We start from the raw sequence: 25,074 nt of genomic DNA, 5'->3' as shown, positions 1-25,074 counted from the left end.
CCAAGAACATCCTTCCTCAGATAAAGCGACCAAAACTGCACACAATACTCAAGATGTGGTCTCACCAAGGCCCTGTACAACTGCAACAAGACATCCTTGTTCTTTTACTCGAACCCTCTTGCTACGAAGGCCAACATACCATTTGCCTTCTTAACCGCCTGCTGCACCTGCATGCTTACCTTCAGCGACTGGTGCACAAGAACACCCGGGTCTCGTTGCACTTCCCCTTCTCCCAATCTATTGCCGTTCAGATAATAATGTCTTCCTGTTTTTGCCACCAAAGTGGATAACCTTGCATTTATCCACATTATACTGCATCTGCCATGCTTCTGCCCAATCACCCAACCTGTCCAAATCATACTGGAGTTTCTCGGCATCCTCCTCACAGCACACACGCCCACCTAGCTTTGTGTCATCTGCAAACTTGGAGATATTACATCTAGTTCCCTCGTCTAGATCATTTATATATATTGTGAATAGCTGGGGTCCTAGGACCGATCCCTGCGGTACCCCACTAGTCACTGCCTGCCACTCTGAAAAAGAGCCGTTTATTCCAACTCTTTGCTTCCTGTCTGCCAACCAGTTCTTTATCCAAGTCAGTACCTTGCCCCAATCCCATGTGCCTTAACTTTATACGCTAATCTCTTATGCGGGACCTTATCGAAAGCCTTCTGAAAGTCCAAATACACCGCATCCACTGGTTCCCCCTTATCTATTCTACCAGTTACATCCTCAAAAAATTCCAGTAGATTAGTCGAGCACGATTTACCTTTTGTAAATCCATGTTGACTTTGTCTGATCCTGTCACTGTTTCCAAGTGCTATGCTATTACATCTTTTATAATGACTCTAGCATTTTCCCCACTACCGATGTCAGGCTTACCGGTCTATAATTCCCCGTTTTCTCTCTACCACCTTTTTTGAATAGTGGGGTAACATTAGCTATCCTCCAATCCATGGGAACTGTTCCAGAGTCTATCGAATTTTGGAAGATGACCAGCAATGCATCTACTATTTCTAGGGCCACTTCCTTAAGTACCCTAGGATGTAGATTATCAGGCCCTGGGGATTTATCGGCCTTCAATCCCGTCAATTCCCCTAACACCATTTCTCTACAAATACTGATTTCTATCAGTTCCTCCCTCTCATTAGACCCTATGTTCCCCGACATCTCTGGGAGGTTATTTGTGTCCTCCTTTGTGAAGACAGAACTAAAGTATGTATTTAATTGGTTTGCCATTTCTTTGTTCCCCATTATAAATTCCCCTGATTCTGACTGCAAGGGACGCTTGACTTCACCAATCTGTTTCTCTTCCCATATCTATAAAAGCTTTGTCAGTTTTTATGTTCCCTGCAAGCTTACTCTCATACTCTATTTTCCCCTTCTTAATTAATCCCTTTGTCCTCCTTTGCTGAATCCTAAACTTCTCCCAATGCTCAGGTTTACTGCTTTTTCTGGCCAATTTATATGTCCTCTCCTTGGATCTTATGCTATCCCTAATTTCCCTTGTTAGCCATGGTTGAGTCACCATTTTTGTTTTATTTTTATGCCAAACGGATGAACAAATTCTGTAGTTCATCCATGCGATCTTTAAATGTTTGCCATTGCCTATCCACCGTCAACCCTTTGAGTAACATTCCCCAATCAATCCTAGCCAACTCGCACCTCATACCATCGTAGTTTCCTTTTATTTAAATTCGGGACCCTAGTCTCTGAGTCAACTACTTCATTCTCCATCTTAATGAAGAATTCGATCATATTATGATCGCTCCGACCCAAGGGGCCTCGCAGAACAAGATTGTTAATTAATCCTTTCTCATTACATAATACCCAGTCTAAGATGGCCTGATCTCTAGTTGGTTCCTCGACATATTGGTCCAGGAAGCCAACCCGTATACACTCCAGGAATTCCTCCTGCACAGTATTGTTACTAATTTGGTTAGCCCAATCTATATGTAGATTAAAGCCACCCATGATAGCTGCTGTGCCCTTATTGCACGCGTCTCTAATTTCCCATTTAATGCCATCCCCAACCTCCGCATTACTGTTTGGAGGTCTGTATACCACTCCCACTAACGTTTTCTGCCCCTTGGTATTTCTCATCATCAGAGCTAATATCCTTCCTTTCAATTGTGTTAATCCCCTCTTTAACCAGCAATGCTACCCCACCTCCTTTTCCTTTTTGCCTATCTTACCTGAATATTGAATACCCCTGGATGTTGAGTTCCCAGCCTTGGTCACACTGGAGCCATGTTTCTGTAATCCCAATCATATATCCGTTTACCTCTTTTTGCGCAGCTAATTCATCCACCTTATTACGAATGCTCCTCGCATAAAATAACAAGCCTGACGGCTTTGTGTCTTAAGCACTTTTACACCTTTTAGAATTATTATTTACTGTGTCCATGTTTTGGCGGAGTGGGGTCAGGCTCCTGTCTGTCTGTGTGTGTTGGGGGGGGGGGGGGGGGGGTCAGGCTCCTGTCTGTCTGTGTTTGGGGGGGGGGGCAGGCTCCTGTCTGTCTGTGTGTGTTGGGGGGAGGGGTCAGGCTCCTGTCTGTCTGTGTTGGGGGGGGGGGGGTCAGGCTCCTGTCTGTCTGTGTTTGGGGGGGGGGGGCAGGCTCCTGTCTGTCTGTGTGTGTTGGGGGGAGGGGTCAGGCTCCTGTCTGTCTGTGTTGGGGGGGGGGGGTCAGGCTCCTGTCTGTCTGTGTTTGGGGGGGGGCAGGCTCCTGTCTGTGTGTGTGGTGTGTGTTGGGGGGGGGCAGGCTCCTGTCTGTGTGTGTGTGTTGGGGGGGGGGGGTCAGGCTCCTGTCTGTGTGTGTGTGTGTGTTTGGGGGGGGGGGGGTCAGGCTCCTGTCTGTGTGTGTGTGTTGGGGGGGGGGGTCAGGCTCCTGTCTGTCTGTGTTTGGGGGGGGGGCAGGCTCCTGTCTGTGTGTGTGTGTGTGTGTGTGTGTGGGGGGGGGGTGGTCAGGCTCCTGTCTCTGTGTGTGTGTTGGGGGGGGGTCAGGCTCCTGTCTGTCTGTGTTGGGGGGGGGGGGCAGGCTCCTGTCTGTCTGTGTGTGTTGGGGGGGGGTCAGGCTCCTGTCTGTCTGTGTTGGGGGGGGGGGGGTCAGGCTCCTGTCTGTGTGTGTGTGTTGGGGGGGGGGTCAGGCTCCTGTCTGTCTGTGTTGGGGGGGGGGGGTCAGGCTCCTGTCTGTCTGTGTTTGCGGGGGGGGGGGGGGTCAGGCTCCCGTCTGAAGGGTAAGGGAGGGGTCAGATCACGTCATGGAGGGGTGCGTTGGTCAGGCTCCGAACTGTTTAATCTTTAATGTTACTGCTTTGCGCAGCAAATACTGGAAGTTGATATGAACTGTGACCTTTTGCAATACTGTCCCCAGGTATGGCAGCTTTGAACGGAGGACTGGGAACTGGGGGCCTGTCGAATGGTACCGGCAGTACGATGGACGCCCTGACCCAGGCGTACTCGGGCATCCAGCAGTACGCGGCCGCAGCACTCCCCTCCCTCTACAACCAGAGTCTCCTCACCCAGCAGAGCCTGAGCGCGGCAGGAAGCCAGAAAGAAGGCAAGTCCGAATAGCACCGGGCCATCAGGCTCTGGGTACCGGCCTGAGCTGCTGATATTTGTCTCTAAACTCCAGTCTGCCAGCTGGAGAATGGTGGTCAGGACCTATCCTCGTCCTCAGGTCTCCCAGTGCTTGGCATGTACCCTACTCAGCAGGCACAAGGGAGGTGCAGGACATGGACCCGGGGGGAGGGGGGGCCTCATTCTCCTTTGCACCCCTCCTTGTGAATATGCACCTGGCCTCTACGGATAATCGAGGCTGAGCCCACATTCAGCCATCCTATCATGGTGAGATGAGGCTGTAACAGCTTGCCCTGGGGCCCCCTCCACCCTGGACGCCCTATAGTGTGGCACCCTCTGGTCCTCACTGCCGCCTAGTATTGGGAAAAGCAGCGGTGAGTTCTGTACCAAACTAACACATTACAGGCCGTGTGAATTCCTCATTAATCAGTGTGCACTTGTTTAAAGTTGGCTAGCCTCACGCCACATGGGGCTTTCAGATGATGCCTGTACTCAGTTATTCTGTCTGTGATGTAAAGTTAAAATTTCAAGTACATTAAAGGAACAGCCTTTGAAAACAAATCCTTTCACTACCTAGGAAGGATTTACAGAACACCTCACATCAGGTCATCCCAAAGTGCTTTACAAACAATTACCTACTTTGTGGGTCACTGTTTTGGAGTCAGCTCACCATGCGCTCTCCCCACACAGCCCCTCACTGACAGACCTGTACCCACCCGTACTGTACCCAGTGTTACAGCTCACAGAGCCCTCTCCACACACAGGCCCTCACTGACAGACCTGTACCCACCCGTACTGTACCCAGTGTTACAGCTCACAGAGCCCTCTCCACACACAGCCCCTCACTGACAGACCTGTACCCACCCGTACTGTACCCAGCGTTACAGCTCACAGAGCCCTCTCCACACACAGCCCCTCACTGACAGACCTGTACCCACCCGTACTGTACCCAGTGTTACAGCTCACAGAGCTCTCTCCACACACAGCCCCTCACTGACAGACCTGTACCCACCTGTACTGTACCCAGTGTTACAGCTCACAGAGCCCTCTCCACACAGAGCCCCTCACTGACAGACCTGTACCCACCCGTACTGTACCCAGTGTTACAGCTCACAGAGCCCTCTCCCCACACAGCCCCTCACTGACAGACCTGTACCCACCCGTACTGTACCCAGTGTTACAGCTCACAGAGCCCTCTCCACACACAGCCCCTCACTGACAGACCTGTACTCACCTGTACTGTACCCAGTGTTACAGCTCACAGAGCCCTCTCCACACACAGCCCCTCACTGACAGACCTGTACCCACCCGTACTGTACCCAGTGTTACAGCTCAGAGCCCTCTCCACACACAGCCCCTCACTGACAGACCTGTACCCACCCGTACTGTACCCAGTGTTACAGCTCACAGAGCCCTCTCCACACACAGCCCCTCACTGACAGACCTGTACCCACCCGTACTGTACCCAGTGTTACAGCTCACAGAGCGCTCTCCACACACAGCCCCTCACTGACAGACCTGTACCCACCCGTACTGTACCCAGTGTTACAGCTCACAGAGCCCTCTCCACACACAGCCCCTCACTGACAGACCTGTACCCACCCGTACTGTACCCAGTGTTACAGCTCACAGAGCCCTCTCCACACACAGCCCCTCACTGACAGACCTGTACCCACCTGTACTGTACCCAGTGTTACAGCTCACAGAGCCCTCTCCCCACACAGCCCCTCACTGACAGACCTGTACCCACCCGTACTGTACCCAGTGTCACAGCTCACAGAGCCCTCTCCACACACAGCCCCTCACTGACAGACCTGTACTCACCCGTACTGTACCCAGTGTTACAGCTCACAGAGCCCTCTCCACACACAGCCCCTCACTGACAGACCTGTACCCACCCGTACTGCACCCAGTGTTACAGCTCACAGAGCGCTCTCCACACACAGCCCCTCACTGACAGACCTGTACCCACCCGTACTGTACCCAGTGTTACAGCTCACAGAGCCCTCTCCACACACAGCCCCTCACTGACAGACCTGTACCCACCCGTACTGTACCCAGTGTTACAGCTCACAGAGCCCTCTCCACACACAGCCCCTCACTGACAGACCTGTACCCACCCGTACTGTACCCAGTGTTACAGCTCACAGAGCCCTCTCCACACACAGCCCCTCACTGACAGACCTGTACCCACCCGTACTGTACCCAGTGTCACAGCTCACAGAGCGCTCTCCACACACAGCCCCTCACTGACAGACCTGTACCCACCCGTACTGTACCCAGTGTTACAGCTCACAGAGCCCTCTCCACACACAGCCCCTCACTGACAGACCTGTACCCACCCGTACTGTACCCAGTGTCACAGCTCACAGAGCCCTCTCCACACACAGCCCCTCACTGACAGACCTGTACCCACCCGTACTGTACCCAGTGTTACAGCTCACAGAGCCCTCTCCACACACAGCCCCTCACTGACAGACCTGTACCCACCCGTACTGTACCCAGTGTTACAGCTCACAGAGCCCTCTCCACACACAGCCCCTCACTGACAGACCTGTACCCACCCGTACTGCACCCAGTGTTACAGCTCACAGAGCCCTCTCCACACACAGCCCCTCACTGACAGACCTGTACTCACCTGTACTGTACCCAGTGTTACAGCTCACAGAGCGCTCTCCACACACAGCCCCTCACTGACAGACCTGTACCCACCCGTACTGTACCCAGTGTTACAGCTCACAGAGCGCTCTCCACACACAGCCCCTCACTGACAGACCTGTACTCACCCGTACTGTACCCAGTGTTACAGCTCACAGAGCGCTCTCCACACACAGCCCCTCACTGACAGACCTGTACCCACCCGTACTGTACCCAGTGTCACAGCTCACAGAGCGCTCTCCACACACAGCCCCTCACTGACAGACCTGTACTCACCCGTACTGTACCCAGCGTTACAGCTCACAGAGCGCTCTCCACACACAGCCCCTCACTGACAGACCTGTACCCACCCGTACTGTACCCAGTGTTACAGCTCACAGAGCCCTCTCCACACACAGCCCCTCACTGACAGACCTGTACTCACCCGTACTGTACCCAGTGTTACAGCTCAGAGCCCTCTCCCCACACAGCCCCTCACTGACAGACCTGTACCCACCCGTACTGTACCCAGCGTTACAGCTCAGAGCCCTCTCCACACACAGCCCCTCACTGACAGACCTGTACCCACCCGTACTGTACCCAGTGTCACAGCTCACAGAGCCCTCTCCACACACAGCCCCTCACTGACAGACCTGTACCCACCTGTACTGTACCCAGTGTTACAGCTCACAGAGCGCTCTCCACACACAGCCCCTCACTGACAGACCTGTACCCACCTGTACTGTACCCAGTGTTACAGCTCACAGAGCCCTCTCCACACACAGCCCCTCACTGACAGACCTGTACCCACCCGTACTGTACCCAGTGTTACAGCTCACAGAGCGCTCTCCACACACAGCCCCTCACTGACAGACCTGTACCCACCCGTACTGTACCCAGTGTCACAGCTCACAGAGCCCTCTCCACACACAGCCCCTCACTGACAGACCTGTACCCACCCGTACTGTACCCAGCGTTACAGCTCACAGAGCCCTCTCCACACACAGCCCCTCACTGACAGACCTGTACCCACCCGTACTGTACCCAGTGTTACAGCTCACAGAGCCCTCTCCACACACAGCCCCTCACTGACAGACCTGTACCCACCCGTACTGTACCCAGCGTTACAGCTCAGAGCCCTCTCCCCACACAGCCCCTCACTGACAGACCTGTACCCACCCGTACTGTACCCAGTGTTACAGCTCACAGAGCGCTCTCCACACACAGCCCCTCACTGACAGACCTGTACTCACCCGTACTGTACCCAGTGTTACAGCTCACAAAGCCCTCTCCACACACAGCCCCTCACTGACAGACCTGTACTCACCCGTACTGTACCCAGTGTTACAGCTCACAAAGCCCTCTCCACACACAGCCCCTCACTGACAGACCTGTACCCACCCGTACTGTACCCAGTGTTACAGCTCTCTCCACACTGTGTGGGCATGTGTGTGTGAGATTGGGTGTGTGTGTGTGCTGGGGGTGGGTTCGGTGTGGTGCATGGTGTAAGGCTGACTATAGGGGTGGCAGTGGAGATGATGGGGAGAGGCGAGACCTGGCAGTGTATAAGCAGTTCCCACTACTCGACATGTTCTCCATGGACTTTATTGTTGTTCCATGGAGTTGTTAACTAATGAAGTGTTGGTGACTATATCTGCACACAGTGCCATTAGTCTCATGCGTTCAGAGGCTGGCCCATCACCCGTGCTGTGGTGTAAGTCCCGCTGTGCCCGTGAGTGCCCTTTTGTCTGCAGTGAGTTCAGCTTCAGCTAATAATGTTTTTCTGTCTCTCCCTTCCCCCACATACCCCGATTCTTTTAGGACCAGAGGGAGGCAATCTATTTATATACCACCTGCCCCAGGAGTTCGGCGATCAGGACCTGCTCCAGATGTTTATGCCTTTCGGGAATGTCGTTTCTGCCAAGGTTTTCATTGACAAACAGACGAACTTGAGCAAATGTTTTGGTGGGTATGTTGCTGAAATGTCGAACCTGTTGTGATAGAAGCCTCTGTACTTTTGGCACGGGAGCCAGTGGTAGCAAGCTGGCTGTCTGAGCACCATCACCCCCTCCCCCCAGGGGTCCGGAGAGCTGACTCACCAGCCCATGGCTGTACGTAACCTGTAGTGCACCCCTCCTCTCCTATCCCAGGGCGCTCTGCTTCTACTCCATGCTCGTTTCCATCATTGCTGGTTTATCCAAAAAGTGCAATCTCGCCAAATCCCATTTGCCCACAGATCAGTGTCTGGCATCGGAGTTTGCCAGATTCCCAATGGAGGGGTCAGGTAATAGAATGGGAGATGCTCTCCATTAACCAGGGCTAGCTGCTGTTTGTTCTCACCTTGTCTTTTCAGTTGGATTAGAGCCTGGTATTTCAGAATTCTGGATTTCACTGTTGATATTACAGCAGTCCCACACAACTCTTTGTGAGCCTCAGCCTTCAGGTCACAGTTCATGCTTCCCAGCCTCTCACTGAGCAAGCTTTACCACTTTTTTTTAATAACACTTATTCATTCACGGGATGTGGGCGTCTCGGGCAAGGCCGACACTTATTGCGACATTGAGAAGGTGGTGGTGAGCTGCCTTCTTGAACCGCTGCAGTCCGTGTGGTGAAGGTGCTGTTAGGTAGGGAGTTCCAGGATTTTGACCCAGCGACAATGAAGAAACGGCAATATATTTCCAAGCCACGATGGTGTGTGACTTGGAGGGGAACTTGGAGGTGGTGGTGTTCCCATGCATCGGCTGCCCTTGTCCTTCTTGGTCGCGGGTTTGGGAGGTGCTGTCGAAGAAGCCTTGGAGAGTTGCTGCAGTGCATCTTGTAGATGGTGCACACTGCAGCCACGGTATGCTGGTGGTGGAGGGAGTGAATGTTTAAGGTGGTCGATGGGGTACCAGTCAAGGGGCTGCTTTGTCCTGGATGGTGCTGAGTTTCTTGTGTAATGTTGGAGCTGCACTCATCCAGGCAAGTAGAGAGTATTCCATCACACTCCTGTTGATGGTGAAAAGACTTTGGGGAGTTAGGAGGTGAGGTGAGACACTAGCCGCAGAATACCCAGCCTCTGAGCTGCACTTGCAGCCACAGTATTCAGCTAAGTTTCTGGTCAGTGGTGACCCCCAGGATATTGATGGTGGGGGATTCGGTGATGGTAATGCGTTGAATGTCACGGGGAGGTGGTTTTACTCTGTCCTGTTGGAGATGATCATTGCCTGGCGCGAATGTTACTTGCCACTTGCCAGCCCAAGCCTGGTCTTGCTACTTGCGGGTTTGAACTGTTTCATTATCTGAAGAGTTGTGAATGGCACTGAACACTGCAGTCATCGGCAAACATCCCCACTTCTGACCTTATGATGGAGGGAAGGTCATTATTGAAGCAGCTGAAAATAGTTGGGCCTAGGACACTGCCCTGAGGGACTCCTGCAGCGATGTCCTAGGATGATTGACCTCCAACAACCACAGCCACCTTCCTTTGTGCTAGGTATAAGAAATAGGAGCAGGAGTAGGCCATTTGGCCCTTTGAACCTGCTCCTCCATTCAATAAGGTCATGGCTGATCTTCTACCTCATCTACACTTTCCTGAACTATTCCCATATCCCTTGATTCCCTTAATATTCAAAAATCTATTGATCTCTGTCTTGAATATGCTCAACGACTGAGCCTCCACAGCCCTCTGGGGTAGAGAATTCCAAAGATTCACCGCCCTCTGAGTGAAGAAATTTCTCAGTCCTAAATGGCCGACCCCTTATTCTGAGACTGTGACCCCTGGTTCTAGACTCCTCAGCCAGGGGAAACATCCTGCATCTACCCTGTCGAGCCCTGTAAGAATTTTGTATGTTTCAGTGAGATCACCTCTCATTCTGCTAAACTCTAGAGAATATAGGCCTAGTCTACTCAATCTCTCCTCATGGGACAATCCCCCCATCCCAGGAACCAGTCTTGTGAATCTTTGTTGCACTCCCTCTATGGCAAGTACAGGAAACTTTCTGGTATCCGGCACGGACGGGACCAACGTGGTGCCGGTTCATCAAAAATTCCGGATAACCGAACGCTATGGTAAAAGATACAAAAGCAACAAACCCTGTTGCTGTGCAAGTAATAAAAGTTACCTGAACCGACTCCTGAATTTTTCCGGTTATTTAGGGGCCGGTTAATCAAAAGTTTCCTGTATATCACAGAATCACAGAAACCCCACAGTGCAGATAGAGGCCATTTCGGCCCATCGAGCCTGCACCGACACATATCCCACCCGATCCCCGTAACCCCTACACCAACACATATCCCACCCTATCCCCACGTATTTAATCCCCCTAACACTAAGGGTCAATTTATCATAGCCAATCAACCTAACTCGCACATCTTTGGACTGTGGGAGGAAACCGGAGCACCCGGAGGAAACCCACGCAAACACGGAGAATGTGCAAACTCCACACAGACAGTCACCCGAGGCCGGATTCGAACCCGGGTCCCTGGCGCTGTGAGGCAACAGTGCTAACCACTATGCCACCGTGCTGCCCTTAGGTAAGGAGACCAAAACTACACAATAGGTGTGGTCTCACCAGGGCCCAATATAATTGCAGTGAGACATCTTTACACTTATACTCAAATCCTCTTGTAATAAAGGCCAACATACCATTTCCTTTCCTTTCCTAATTGCTTGCTGTACCTGCATGTTAACTTTCAGTGATTCGTGCACAAGGACACCCAGGTCCCTCTGAACACCAACATTTCCCAATCTCTCTCCATTTAAAAAATACTCTGCTTTCGTATTTCTCCTACCAAAATCGATAACTTCACATTTCTCCACATTATATTCCATTTGCCATGTTCTTGCCCACTCACAACTTACATTCCCACCCAGCTTTGTATGACTCCAGCCAGTGGACAGTTTTCCCCCTGATTCACATTGACTTAAATTTTACTCGGGCTCCTTGATGTCGCACTCAGTCAAATGCCGCCTTTTGTCAAGGGCAGTCACTCTCAACTCACCTCTGGAATTCAGCTCTTTTGTCCATGTTTGGCCCAAGGCTGTAATGAGGTCTGGAGCAGAGTGGTCCTGGCGGAACCCAAACTGAGCATCAGTGAGCAGGTTATTGGTGAGTAAGTGCCGCTTGATAGCACTGTCGATGACACCTTCCATCACTTTGCTGATGATTGAGAGTAGACTGATGGGGCGGTAATTGGCCGGGTTGGATTTGTCCTGCTTTTTGTGGACAGGACATACCTGGGCAATTTTCCACTTAGTTGGGTAGATGCCAGTGTTGTAGCTGTACCGGAACAGCTTGGCTAGAGGTGGCTAGTTCTGAAGCACAAGTCTTCAGCATGACAGCCGGGATGTTGTCAGGGACCACAGCCTTTGCTGTATCCAGTGCACGCAGCCATTTCTTGCTATCATGCGGAGTGAATCGAATTGGCTGAAGACTGACATCTGCGATGGTGGGGACCTCGGGAGGAGGCCAAGATGGAGCATCCTTTCGGCACTTCTGGCTGAAGATGGTTGCAAACGCTTCAACCTTGTCTTTTGCACTCACGTGCTGAGCTTGCCATTGTTGAGAATGGGGATATTCATGGAGCCTCCTCCTCCTGTTAGTTGTTTATGGTCCACCACCATTCACGACTGGATGTGGCAGGACTGCAGAGTCCTCCTGTTAGTTGTTTATGGTCCACCACCATTCACGACTGGATGTGGCAGGACTGCAGAGGTTTGATCTGATCCATTGGTTGTGAGATCGCTTAGCCCTGACTATAGCATGCTGCTTCCAGAGTTTACCATGCTTGTAGTCCTGTATTGTAGCCTCACGTGGTTGGCACATCATTTTCAGGTATGCCTGGTACTGCTCCTGGCATGCTCTTCTACACTCCCCATGGAACTAGAGTTGGTCCCCTGGCTTGATGGTAATGGTAGAGTGAGGGATATGCCGGACCGTGAGGTTATAGAAACATAGAAAAATAGGAGCAGGAGTCGGCCATTCAGCCCTTCGGACCTGCTCCGCCATTCAGTATGATCATGGCTGATCCTCTATCTCAGTACCATATTCCCGCTCTCTCCCCATACCCTCTGATGCCTTTTGTGTCTAGAAATCTATCTATAGATTGTGGTGGAATACAATTCTGTTGCTGCTGATGGCCCACAGCGCATCATGAATGCTCAGTTTTGAGCTGCTAGATCTGTTCTGAATCTATTCAATTTACCACGGTGGTAGTGCCACACAACACGATGGAGAAAATATGAAAACAGGACTTTGTCTCCACAATGACTGTGCAGTGGTCACTCCTACCAATACTGTCATGGAGAGATGCATCTGTGACGGGTAGATTGGTGAGGACGAGGTCAAGTAGGTTTTTCTCTTGTGTTGGTTCTCTGACCACCTACCCAGCCTGGTAGCTATATCCTTCAGGACTCGGCCAGCTCGGTCAGTAGTGGTGCTACCGAGCCACTCTTGATGATGGACATTGAAGTTCCCCACCCAGAGTACATTATGTTCTCTTGTTACCGCCAGTGCTTCCTCCATGTGGTGTTCAAGATGGAGCAGTACTGATTTATCAGCTGAGCGAGGGTGGTAGGTGGTAATCAGAAGAAGGTTTCATAGAATTTCACCAGATATACAGCACAGAAACAGGCCATTCGGCCCAACCAGTCCATGCCGGCGTTTATGCTCTACTCGAGCTTCCTCCCGTCTTTCCTCATCTAACTCTCTCAGCGTAACCCTCTATTCCCTTCTCCCTCATATGCTTGTCTAGCCTCCCCTTAAATGCATCTATACTATTTGCTTCAACCACTCCCTGTGGCAGCGAGTTCCACATTCTCCCCACTCGCTGGGTAAAGAAGTTTCTCCTGAATTCCCGATTGGATTTCTTGGTGACTATCTTAGATTAATGGCCTCGAGTTTTACTCTTCTTTCCCACTAGTGTCTCCACTATCAAAATCTTTCATCACTTGAAAGACCTCTGTTAGGCCGCCCCTCACCCCTCAGCCTTCTCTTTTCAAGAACCCAGCCTGTTCATCCTTTCCTGATAGCCTTGCATTCCTTGTAAATCTTTTTTGCACCCTTTCCAGTGCCTCTATATCCTTTTTATAATATGGCGACCAGAACTCTACACTGTACTTCAAGTGTGGTCTAACCGAGGTTCGATACAAGTTTAGCATAACTTCTCTACGTTTCAATTCTATCCCTCGAGAAATCCACTTGCTGGGTTTGCTTTTTTATGGCCTTGTTAACCTGCGTCGCTGATTTGTGTATTTGTACTCCAAGATCCCTTTGCTATTCTGCCCCATTTAGAGTCTTATTTTATTTTCCAAGTAATATGTGACTTCCTTATTTTTCTTAACAAAATGTAATACCTCACTTAATCTGTATTGAAATTCATTTGCCAATTATATGCCCATTCTGCAAGTTGATTAATGTTTTCTTGTAATAAAAACAGAAAATGCTGGAAATACTCAGCAGGTCAGGCAGCATCTGTGGAGAGAAACAGAGTTAACGTTTCAGGTCGATGACCCTTCGTCAGAATATTCTCCCTGCTGTCCATGTACTTAGTGTATGCCTCTTTCCTTATTCATCCATGGTGTCTCTTTAGTGTTTAGTTTGTTATTTTTTAGCGGAATGTATTTTTCCTGGACTCTGTTGAACATAGTTTTAATCTCCTCCCACTGCCCATGCACCCACCCATTTAATCTCCCCCCACAGCCCATGCACCCACCCATTTAATCTCCTCCCACTGCCCATGCACCCACCCATTTAATCTCCCCCCACTGCCCATGCACCCACCCATTTAATCTCCCCCCACAGCCCATGCACCCACCCATTTAATCTCCCCCCACTGCCGATGCACCCACCCATTTAATCTCCCCCCACTGCCCATGCACCCACCCATTTAATCTCCCCCCACTGCCCATGCACCCACCCATTTAATCTCCCCCCACAGCCCATGCACCCACCCATTTAATCCCCCCCCACAGCCCATGCACCCACCCATTTAATCCCCCCCCACAGCCCATGCACCCACCCATTTAATCTCCTCCCACTGCCCATGCACCCACCCATTTAATCTCCCCCCACAGCCCATGCACCCACCCATTTAATCTCCTCCCACAGCCCTTGTACACTGTATCCCATCATGGACTCTACCCATCCTGTCAGCTTTAATCCCTGTTATTTTTAAATTGAACAGTTTAAATGGAATGGACCGTTTCTCAACTGCCCAGGTGTTACGTGTTCTCACTCTGTGTCTGAGCCTGCTCCCCTTCCCCTGTTCCCTTAACAGAGCCACAGTCCTGGGTAGGATGGGCTGTTTGAATGTTGGCCAGCTGCTTGTTTGAGCCTCTGTTGTTGAATCTGCTGCTGTGTTTTTGGTTGCAGGGTTTGTAAGCTATGACAATCCGGTTTCCTCACAGGCTGCCATACAAGCAATGAATGGCTTTCAGATCGGCATGAAACGCCTGAAAGTCCAACTCAAGCGATCGAAGAACGACAGCAAGCCATACTGAGCTTTAGTCAAAATAAACTTGAGTTTAAACATGTTCACTGGTAAGTTGGGCGCTGCTGTGGAAACAATGGAGAGAGAGGGTGGTCGTCGAACTCCTCGAGTAACCCCAACGTGACTGGGGCCATTCTCTGCACTCTCAGTCTTTGTGTGTGTGTGTGTGAGTGTGTGCGTGCGCTTCACTTCTGTTTTATTGACAAAATTAACGGTACGATTTTCTGTTGTGAATTTTACGTTATACACACACACACGTTCTGAGGCTCAGTCTGAAGGTAGTTTTCTTCACTGAAATTTTAGCTGCCATATCATTTAGAATTTGGAGTTTGCTGTGTACTGACGGCCAAGTGTGTTATTGGAGAGAATGATTACCATTCACTGGTTTCTGCCAAAACAATTGCCGTGCAATCACCCTTTTGAGGATTGAAGGACGTTCTACCAGAGTTGCCTCTTGACAAAATTTTCCACACCAAAAAAGCCACGCCATTGGAGTATTAACTGGTCAATACTGCCCGTGTTAATCAGGGAACATGGTGCCGTCGCCTCCTCTTCCTCGTCATTCTCTTCGTCTTCCTTCTCTTCCTTCTTCTCCACCTTCCTTTCCCTCCCTTCTCTTTCCTTTTTCTGTTCTTTTCATCTTTCTTCACTTCATCTTCTTTCTCCTCTTCCTCCTCCCCTTGTGCGCCCTGGCTGTCTGTCCCTCGTGCGCCCTGGCTGTCTGTCCCTCGTGCGCCCTGGCTGTCTGTCCCTCGTGCGCCCTGGCTGTCTGTCCCTCGTGCGCCCTGTCTGTCTGTCCCTCGTGCGCCCTGTCTGTCCCTCGTGCGCCCTGTCTGTCTGTCCCTCGTGCGCCCTGTCTGTCTGTCCCTCGTGCGCCCTGTCTGTCTGTCCCTCGTGCGCCCTGTCTGTCTGTCCCTCGTGCGCCCTGTCTGTCCCTCGTGCGCCCTGTCTGTCTGTCCCTCGTGCGCCCTGTCTGTCTGTCCCTCGTGCGCCCTGTCTGTCTGTCCCTCGTGCGCCCTGTCTGTCTGTCCCTCGTGCGCCCTGTCTGTCTGTCCCTCGTGCGCCCTGTCTGTCTGTCCCTCGTGCGCCCTGTCTGTCTGTCCCTCGTGCGCCCTGTCTGTCTGTCCCTCGTGCGCCCTGTCTGTCTGTCCCTCGTGCGCCCTGTCTGTCTGTCCCTCGTGCGCCCTGTCTGTCTGTCCCTCGTGCGCCCGGTCTGTCTGTCCCTCGTGCGCCCGGTCTGTCTGTCCCTCGTGCGCCCGGTCTGTCTGTCCCTCGTGCGCCCGGTCTGTCTGTCCCTCGTGCGCCCGGTCTGTCTGTCCCTCGTGCGCCCGGTCCGCCCCTCCCTCCCTCGTGCGTCCTGTCTGGCTGGCTGTCTCGTGCGCCCTCTCTCTCCCCCTCATGCGCTGTGTGTGTCCTGTACGTCCTGTCTGGCTGGCTGTCTCGTGCGCCCTCTCTCTGCCTCTCTCTCTCCCCCTCATGCGCTGTGTGTGTCCTGTACGTCCTGTCTGGCTGTCTGTCTCGTGCGCCCTCTCTCTCTCTGCCTCTCTCTCCCCCTCATGCGCTGTGTGTGTCCTGGCTGGTTGTCTCGTGCGCCCTCTCTCTGTCGTGCGCTGTCTGTCTCCTCCCCCACCCCACCCCGTGGGAGACACTCCATCACTCCTCAAAGGGTCGAGCACTGCCATCATGCTCGCACTTCTTCCCTCTGCCTCCAAAGAAAACCGCTGCTGTGCACACACTGTATGACTTGCTCATTGAGTTTCAGATGTTTGGAGGGTCACATCAACCTGCTCCCAGGATTTTATCCTCCCCAGTTTTTTTAGGAATTGGTGGGTAAAACACAACAAAATGTTTTTTGTTTTCACACATTCAATTTAAAACTTCCAGGGGAATAATGTGAATTTGTTTTAAAAATGCACAAAGAGATTGGGGTGAATGTATAATTACAGTTCTACCTTTTCTATTTTTATAGAGGTTTTTTACTGCTCCCGAGTGTTGGAGATTATTTATTATCTGAGGTATTTTACTGGAGAATCAGTGTTTTGTAGGCGACTGGTTTACATGGCTGTTATATGCAATGTTTGAGGTGGAACTACTGATACAGGGTCATTCTGACGCTCTTTGATTTAAATACTTGAAACCTATTTTTTTTAAATAACTTCGGAGAGAAGTGTAAGATCGATTTTAAATTTGGAGCTGGGGAGACGCGCTCAAACCCTGGTGTATGTGTAAGTGTCGCTGTCGGAGTGTGCCCTCCCACTCAACACTTGGGCTCTTTCCTTCAAAGTGTTGCTGACACATGGCTGAGGTGGCGAGTGTGGATCTCTGGCTGGTGAATTATCCATGTTGCAGGCGGCCGCGGAGTAATTGCTCACGTTGCACGGGGTGTCCGACTTGTGCAGGGAGAGGGAGCCATGCTCCAAAAGCAAGCAGTCAGCACGCTTCCCACATCCAAGTTCAGCCCTTGCGGAGCAGCGTGGATCGGCTCTGACTGCCACCCACACTGCACGTGGGGAGCTCCTCCTCCTCCTCCCTCCCTCCCAAATGCAACGCACTGAATCACAACTGTTGGATCCATTAGTGACCGAAGGATATTCCTCATCTCCCGACGTGCTGTTGACACCAATCTCAGGTTACAACAAGGAACTTGTACTGTGCGTGAGGAAAGGGACAGACCATTGTGCCGAACTTTAAAACAGCCACAGGTAGAAACTTTCTTTTTCCCACTTTGGAGATTTGAGGCCGTGATGCAGGCTGACATGCTCAGTGCAATACTGAGGGAGCGCTGCCCTGTCGGAGGGGCAGTATTGAGGGAGCGCTGCACTGTCGGAGGGGCAGTACTGAGGGAGTGCTGCACTGTCGGAGGGGCAGTACTGAGGGAGTGCTGCACTGTCGGAGGGGCAGTACCGAGGGAGTGCTGCACTGTCGGAGGGGCAGTACCGAGGGAGTGCTGCACCGTTGGAGGTGCAGTTCCGAGGGAGCGCTGCGCGGTCGGGAGGGACAGTACTGAGGGAGTGCTGCAATGTCGGAGGGGCAGTACTGAGGGAGCGCTGCACTGTCGGGCAGCACTGAGGGAGAGCTGCACTGTCAGAAGTGCTGTGTTTCAAATGAGGTGTTAAACTGAGGCCCTGTCTACCATCTCGGGTAGATGTAAAGGATTCCATGGCACTATTTTGAAGTGGAGCAGGGAGGTCTCCGTGGTGTCCTGGACAATATTTATCCCTCAACTAACATCACTATAACAGATTATCTGGTCATTATCACATTGCTGTTTGTGGGATCTTGCTGTGCACAATTTGTCTGCTGTCAGTCACTACACTTCAGAAAGTACTGTAAGAGGCTTTGGGACATCCTGAGGTGGTGAAAGGTGCTATGGAAATGCCAGTCTTTCTTTAAAATGAGGAGCCCTGGCCTCCAGCTGATGTTTTCGATGTCCAGCATTCACACTGTTGATGTGGTTAGTGACGAGTGCTTTATGGAGTGGCTGCTCAGCTTTCCTTGTGTGAACCGGACCAGTCTTAATCTAGGATTGTGGCGTGAGGGATTGTAGCTAGTAGCTGCTTTTTACATAATTTGACCTGTATGTATCTTCTCCATTGATTTCTCACATCCTGAATATCTGTGCCAGTCTTACCCAGTTTTGTCTGTCCATTTACACTCCGTCATTCTTTTTAAAAGGATTTTATTCTTCGAGCCGATTGGCGATGTGGTTAGATGCAAGTCGCAAATAAAAGGAGCCAGGGTGAGGGTCCCTGCCCCTTTCTCTGCACTCCCTGGCTCAGGGCCGTCTGGTGTCATACTTGTATGTGTGTGAATTACATCTGTTTGTAGTGTTTAGCATGTGCTCTTCCCTGTCCCATTGTTCAAAATATGCATTGACCCCATGCACTGTATCATTGTGTTCTGTTTTTACATTTTTATTTTATTTTCCTTTTTTATGGCTTTGTGTAACTTGGTCCTTCTCCCTTTCTGGTTTTGTTTTTTTCTAGATATCTTCGTGCCCGTTTGTTCATCGTCTGCCTAGCATGTTGCTGTGACGTCAAAGTTCATCGTCCCCTCGTTGTCTCTGAGCTTCTCTGATGCTTGACCTCTACTGACCTTTGACCTTGTTTTGACCTTATTTGATGTATTTCAGAAACCTTTTGTTTCCCCGCCCCCACCCCCCTCCCTCAGTGCTGCTGGGGCAGGCCGCTTTAAGCAAGCTTACAAAAAATTGTTACATTTAAATCTTCTTTAAGAGTCTATTTTTCTAGAATTTCTTAACTAAATTGCAGCGTTTTGACACTTCTTTCTACTCCTTTTCGCGAAGCGCCCTTTCTAGCACTAGTGGAGGGCTTTATATCTGAAGCAGCCAAACGATAAAAAAAAACAAAATGACTTGTGTGTGTTCCTGTTTCCGTTTTTTAGTGTGGAGTGTGTTCAGGGCAGTGTGGAGTGTGGTCACATTTTGCTCTAAGGGAGACGAAGCGGAGATGCTCGCTTCTGGATAAGTTGGCAGGGTGTTAGCTTTCCCTTCCTCCGGGTCAAACCCCACCAGCCTTTTCATCCTTCCTACACCCCCTTTCTGCTCCACTCCTTCCTCACTCCCCCCCCGTCCCTCACCGTCCCCCCTCCCTCACCGTCCCCCTCCCTCACCGTCCCCCTCCCTCACCGTCCCCCCTCCCTCACCGTTCCCCCTCCCTCACCGTTCCCCCCTCCCTCACCGTTCCCCCTCCCTCACCGTTCCCCCTCCCTCACCGTCCCCCAGCCCCCTCCCTCACTCCTCATCCCCCTCCCTCACTCACTCCCCCAGCCCCCTCCCTCACTCACTCCCCCAGCCCCCTCCCTCACTCACTCCCCCAGCCCCCTCCCCTCACTCACTCCCCCAGCCCCCTCCCCTCACTCACTCCCCCAGCCCCCTCCCCTCACTCCCCCAGCCCCCTCCCCTCACTCACTCCCCCAGCCCCCACTCCCCCTCCCCTCCCTCACTCCCCCTCCCTTCCCCCAGCCACCTCCCTCACTCTACCATCCCACTCCCGCAGCCCCCTCCCTTCCCTTCACTCCCCTTTTCCCTCTCCCCAATCCCCTCGATATACTGGAGTGACATCAGTAAAGAAATACTTGAATAGTTTCTTTCAATTGTCGGATCATTTCCCATGGAGTTTATTTTCTGGCACTTGGTTTTCTGTCGTTAGCAGTGTCTGAAGCAAAAGTTTGAAGAAACACAGTCTGTAGTTGAATGTTGTGGAGTTTGGTGTGAATATACCTTGCATGTATTGTATCTACGCTCAAATCCTCAGCAAAATGTGATGTGACTTGTTAACTCGATTTAGTGCCAAGTGTTATTGCATGTTACAGCCTTTTCCACTTTGTACAGCTTTTCTGTCTTCCTGACTTCAAATTTACTGTTTGATAAAGTGCAAAAAAAATTAAGTTGGAGGTTTAAATAAAGTATATTTTTGAACTGTGTTGTGGCAAATATCGTACACAGACCAGGTGTGTCCTGTTGAACCACTCCCCTCCACCCGCTTTAACTCAGCGTGCACAGACTGTGATGTTAAATCAGCTCCCAGCGACCCGCACACACTAGTGCAGGCGGGGTGTGTGCAATGCGCTTCCGTGTTTTTGTTTACATATATATAAATGATTGATTTTCCCGTGGAGTTAGACCTCGGGTGACTTACCGTGAAGTGTTTGATGGATTCTAAGTGGATGTGTCATTATTTGGAGGTAGGTGGGAGGGAGACTTTTCACAAGGGCTGAGAGTTGGTTATTGTACTAAGTAAATCACAGCTGGGTTTCTGGAGACGTGCAATGATGGTCCCCTTTCACTGTGGCTTGGCATGGTTGAGGTCCGGGCCTTGTGCTGACTGTTACCAGGCACTGTGAGGGTGGTGATTCTGTCGGAACCCCCCCCCCCCCACCCCATCGCCCGCAATTCAATTCTCACGCATGCACGGTCGGTGCAGACCTCTCACCCCAACCCTCCACCTCAGCACCTAACTCCAACCTCCAAACACCATCCAACCTTCCAATCAATCCTCTCCCGTCAAACACCACCCACCCCTCAACATCAACCCTCCCCTAAACCCCCAACCCTCAGCCACCACCCTCTAATCAACCCCCACCCCTCTCCTCCCCTACACCCACCCCACACAACCTCCTTCAGCCTGTGTCTGGGATTTTATTGAGGATTTAATTTCCCCATGCTGTAATCTGTTCGATCGCTGCTTGTATCTTTCACTCCACTCCACCCGCTCCTGGCAGGCAGGGTGACACGATGTAGCAGCCCCGCCTCTCAAAGACCCGCCCCCACAGCCCCGCCTCTCAAAGACCCCCCCCCCCCACACACACACACATGGGCTGAGGACCAGGCTGGGCACTGAAGGTGACTATTGATGCACACTGATCTGAACTCCAACACAATGCATGTTCAAGAATTGCTTCATCTGGCAAATTAATAGCTGTTAAATTCAACAACTCCTGTTAATGCTAACATTTTTCAAATAAAATAACTCCCCTTTTAAAAAAAATAAAATTCTCCCAGCACCTACTTTTTCGAGTTGCAAGCTCGCCTGCTGTCCCGCCATGGAGGGCAGTGATTGGCTCGCCTGCTGTCCCGCCATGGAGGGCAGTGATTGGCTCGCCTGCTGTCCTGCCATGGAGGGCAGTGATTGGCTTGCCTGCTGTCTCACCCTGAGGAGGGCAGTGATTGGATCGCCTGCTGTCCTGCCATGGAGGGCAGTGATTGGCTCGCCTGCTGTCCCGCCATGGAGGGCAGTGATTGGCTCGCCTGCTGTCCTGCCATGGAGGGCAGTGATTGGCTTGCCTGCTGTCTCACCCTGAGGGGGGCAGTGATTGGCTCGCCTGCTGTCTCACCATGGAGGGCAGTGATTGGCTCGCCTGCTGTCTCACCATGGAGGGCAGTGATTGGCTCGCCTGCTGTCTCACCATGGAGGGCAGTGATTGGCTTGCCTGCTGTCTCACCATGGAGGGCAGTGATTGGCTCGCCTGCTGTCTCACCATGGAGGGCAGTGATTGGCTCGCCTGCTGTCTCACCATGGAGGGCAGTGATTGACTCGCCTGCTGTCTCACCCTGAGGGGGGCAGTGATTGGCTCGCCTGCTGTCTCAACATGGAGGGCAGTGATTGACTCGCCTGCTGTCCCGCCATGGAGGGCAGTGATTGGCTCGCCTGCTGTCCCGCCATGGAGGGCAGTGATTGGCTCGCCTGCTGTCCTGCCATGGAGGGCAGTGATTGGCTTGCCTGCTGTCTCACCCTGAGGAGGGCAGTGATTGGATCGCCTGCTGTCCTGCCATGGAGGGCAGTGATTGGCTCGCCTGCTGTCCCGCCATGGAGGGCAGTGATTGGCTCGCCTGCTGTCCTGCCATGGAGGGCAGTGATTGGCTTGCCTGCTGTCTCACCCTGAGGGGGGCAGTGATTGGCTCGCCTGCTGTCTCACCATGGAGGGCAGTGATTGGCTCGCCTGCTGTCTCACCATGGAGGGCAGTGATTGGCTCGCCTGCTGTCTCACCATGGAGGGCAGTGATTGGCTCGCCTGCTGTCTCACCATGGAGGGCAGTGATTGGCTCGCCTGCTGTCTCACCATGGAGGGCAGTGATTGGCTCGCCTGCTGTCTCACCATGGAGGGCAGTGATTGACTCGCCTGCTGTCTCACCCTGAGGGGGGCAGTGATTGGCTCGCCTGCTGTCCCGCCATGGAGGGCAGTGATTGGCTCGCCTGCTGTCTCACCATGGAGGGCAGTGATTGACTCGCCTGCTGTCCCGCCATGGAGGGCAGTGATTGGCTCGCCTGCTGTCCCGCCATGGAGGGCAGTGATTGGCTCGCCTGCTGTCCTGCCATGGAGGGCAGTGATTGGCTTGCCTGCTGTCTCACCCTGAGGAGGGCAGTGATTGGATCGCCTGCTGTCCTGCCATGGAGGGCAGTGATTGGCTCGCCTGCTGTCCCGCCATGGAGGGCAGTGATTGGCTCGCCTGCTGTCCTGCCATGGAGGGCAGTGATTGGCTTGCCTGCTGTCTCACCCTGAGGGGGGCAGTGATTGGCTCGCCTGCTGTCTCACCATGGAGGGCAGTGATTGGCTCGCCTGCTGTCTCACCATGGAGGGCAGTGATTGGCTCGCCTGCTGTCTCACCATGGAGGGCAGTGATTGGCTCGCCTGCTGTCTCACCATGGAGGGCAGTGATTGGCTCGCCTGCTGTCTCACCATGGAGGGCAGTGATTGGCTCGCCTGCTGTCTCACCATGGAGGGCAGTGATTGGCTCGCCTGCTGTCTCACCATGGAGGGCAGTGATTGACTCGCCTGCTGTCTCACCCTGAGGGGGGCAGTGATTGGCTCGCCTGCTGTCCCGCCATGGAGGGCAGTGATTGGCTCGCCTGCTGTCTCACCATGGAGGGCAGTGATTGACTCGCCTGCTGTCCCGCCATGGAGGGCAGTGATTGGCTCGCCTGCTGTCCCGCCATGGAGGGCAGTGATTGGCTCACCTGCTGTCCCGCCGTGGAGGACAATGATTGGCTCGCCTGCTGCCTCACCCTGAGGGGGGCAGTGATTGGCTCGCCTGCTGTCTCACCCTGAGGGGTCGGGGCAGTGATTGGCTCGCCTGCTGTTTCTCCATGAGCCGTGGGGGCTGGGATTGGTTTAGTCCTAGCTACAGGATTTGGCCCAGTTAGTCGGGTGCTTTGTCCCTGGCCAATACCGAGCTGGGCTGACCCCTGAGGACTGACTGTCACAAGCGAGAGTTTGAGCTCACCAGGGTAAATGCACACTGAGCCTTGGGCTCTCAGCTCTGTGCTTTGACCCTGTGCTTCGACTGTACGAACCCTGGTGACTTGTGCAAGGATGGGCAGTCACATCACCGCGAGCGAATGTGGGTAACATTAGTGCACTGGGTGTCTGCAATGCACCTCCGCCATGGCTCCAGTCTCCTTCTCCCATTAAGCACTTACTCAAAATTAACACCCCAGCATGATAGACCTGGACAGCCCACACTCCACCCCGGGGACCTTGATTCCTGCCACAGCCTGGGGGTGGGGGGAGGGGGAACGTGCTGCTGTATCTCAGACACACCCTGGAGGGGGTGGGTGACATGTTGCACTGATGCTGCCTCACACTTCAGACACCCACTGACTGCGTTCCCTCTCTAGCATCATTGCCAATCCTCCAGCTTCACCAGGCACTCAGTGGCCCTGACTGTGATGCCCAGACCAGAATCCTGTGGAAAATGCTTAGCGAATATTTAATTGCCATCTTGTTGTCTTTTGATAATGTAAAGATTGAAAGTAAACCAACACAGATACTTGAGTGACTGATTTTCCAAACCCTTGCTGCTTTGTGAGTTAATAAACAATTCCGAATCCTGTGGGCTTTTTATTGGTACAAACTGACTGTATTTAACTCTCTAGGTTTTGTACAACTTTGCCTTTTATACGAGCACTATAAAACGATTAACAAATGTGAACGTTACTGATTTCTAAAAGTTTGCCACAATGACCAAACCTCTACTAAAATAAGATGGGATTTTGCGCGCTCATTACAAAGGAAAAGCTTTTTTTTGCGATGTCATTACCTTGTGTGATTTTTTTTTTTTGTGATGTAACCTTGAGACAAATTATGGAATTAATAAAAAATCAAAAAAACCACTTGTAAGTTGTTTTGGAGCAAACCGTTTGTGTAGAGGAATGGCAAAATGTTGCTAGTTTGAATAAAGCTGGTATTTGTTTAAGATTTTCCTACTATTTTTGTCTTGACTGGGTACTAAACTGTTTTAACTGCACACACGGATTTGCAGTCATTTTGTATGAAAGTGTGGTACCTTCCTTGTTTAGTATTTACTATTAAACAGTTTGAGAAGATTCTGTCACCTGCCTCTTTTTATGCGTGCAGGTCTGTGTCTGTCTGTGTGTGCGTGCAACTGCGTTTTTTATATTCATTCTTGAGATGTGGGTATCGTTAGTACAGCATTTTTACCCATTTCTAATTGCCCTCGAGAAGGTGGTGGTGAGCTGCCTTCTTGAACCGCTGCAGTCCGTGTGGTGAAAGCACTCCCGTGGTGAAGGTCCTCCCATGGTGCTGTTGGGGAGGAAGTTCCAGGATTTTGACCCAGCGAAGTTGAAGGATCAGCGATATATTTCCAAGTCAGGATGGTGTGTGACTTGGAGGTGGTGGTGTTCCCATGCGCCTGCTGCCCTTGTCTTTCTAGGTGGAAGAAATCGCGGGTTTGGGAGGTGCTGTCGAAGAAGCCTTGGCGAGTTGCTGCAGTGCATCTTGTAGATGGTACACACTGCAGCCACGGTATGCCGGTGGTGGAGGGAGTGAATGTTTAAAGCGGTGGATGGGCTGGCCATCAAGCGGGCTGCTTTGTCCCGGATGGTGTTGAGCTTCTTGAGTGTTGC

The 25,074-nt window shown here is 52.0% G+C and overlaps 1 protein-coding gene across 1 annotated transcript in view; it reads left to right on the top strand.

Annotated features, from left to right (window-relative positions):
• The window catches only part of LOC147106498 (CUGBP Elav-like family member 1), a 102,260-nt gene extending 77,726 nt beyond the window's left edge, over window positions 1-24,534 (top strand). Inside the window, exons 7-10 of the mRNA XM_086008459.1 lie at window positions 3,375-3,560; window positions 8,039-8,182; window positions 14,572-14,739; window positions 18,676-24,534. Coding sequence (XP_085864585.1) covers window positions 3,375-3,560; window positions 8,039-8,182; window positions 14,572-14,699 — 458 coding nt within the window. The 3' untranslated portion in view covers window positions 14,700-14,739; window positions 18,676-24,534. The remainder of the gene's footprint in view (window positions 1-3,374; window positions 3,561-8,038; window positions 8,183-14,571; window positions 14,740-18,675) is intronic.
• The last annotated feature ends 540 nt before the right edge of the window (window positions 24,535-25,074 follow it).

This window comes from Somniosus microcephalus, chromosome 15, assembly GCF_052327205.1.
Source record: "Somniosus microcephalus isolate GS21.2 chromosome 15, FLI_Smic_1.0, whole genome shotgun sequence".
In the NCBI taxonomy this organism is placed as follows: Eukaryota; Metazoa; Chordata; class Chondrichthyes; order Squaliformes; family Somniosidae; genus Somniosus; species Somniosus microcephalus.
Note: the sequence above shows the minus strand (reverse complement) of the source record. Positions and strands in the feature narration are given on the sequence as shown.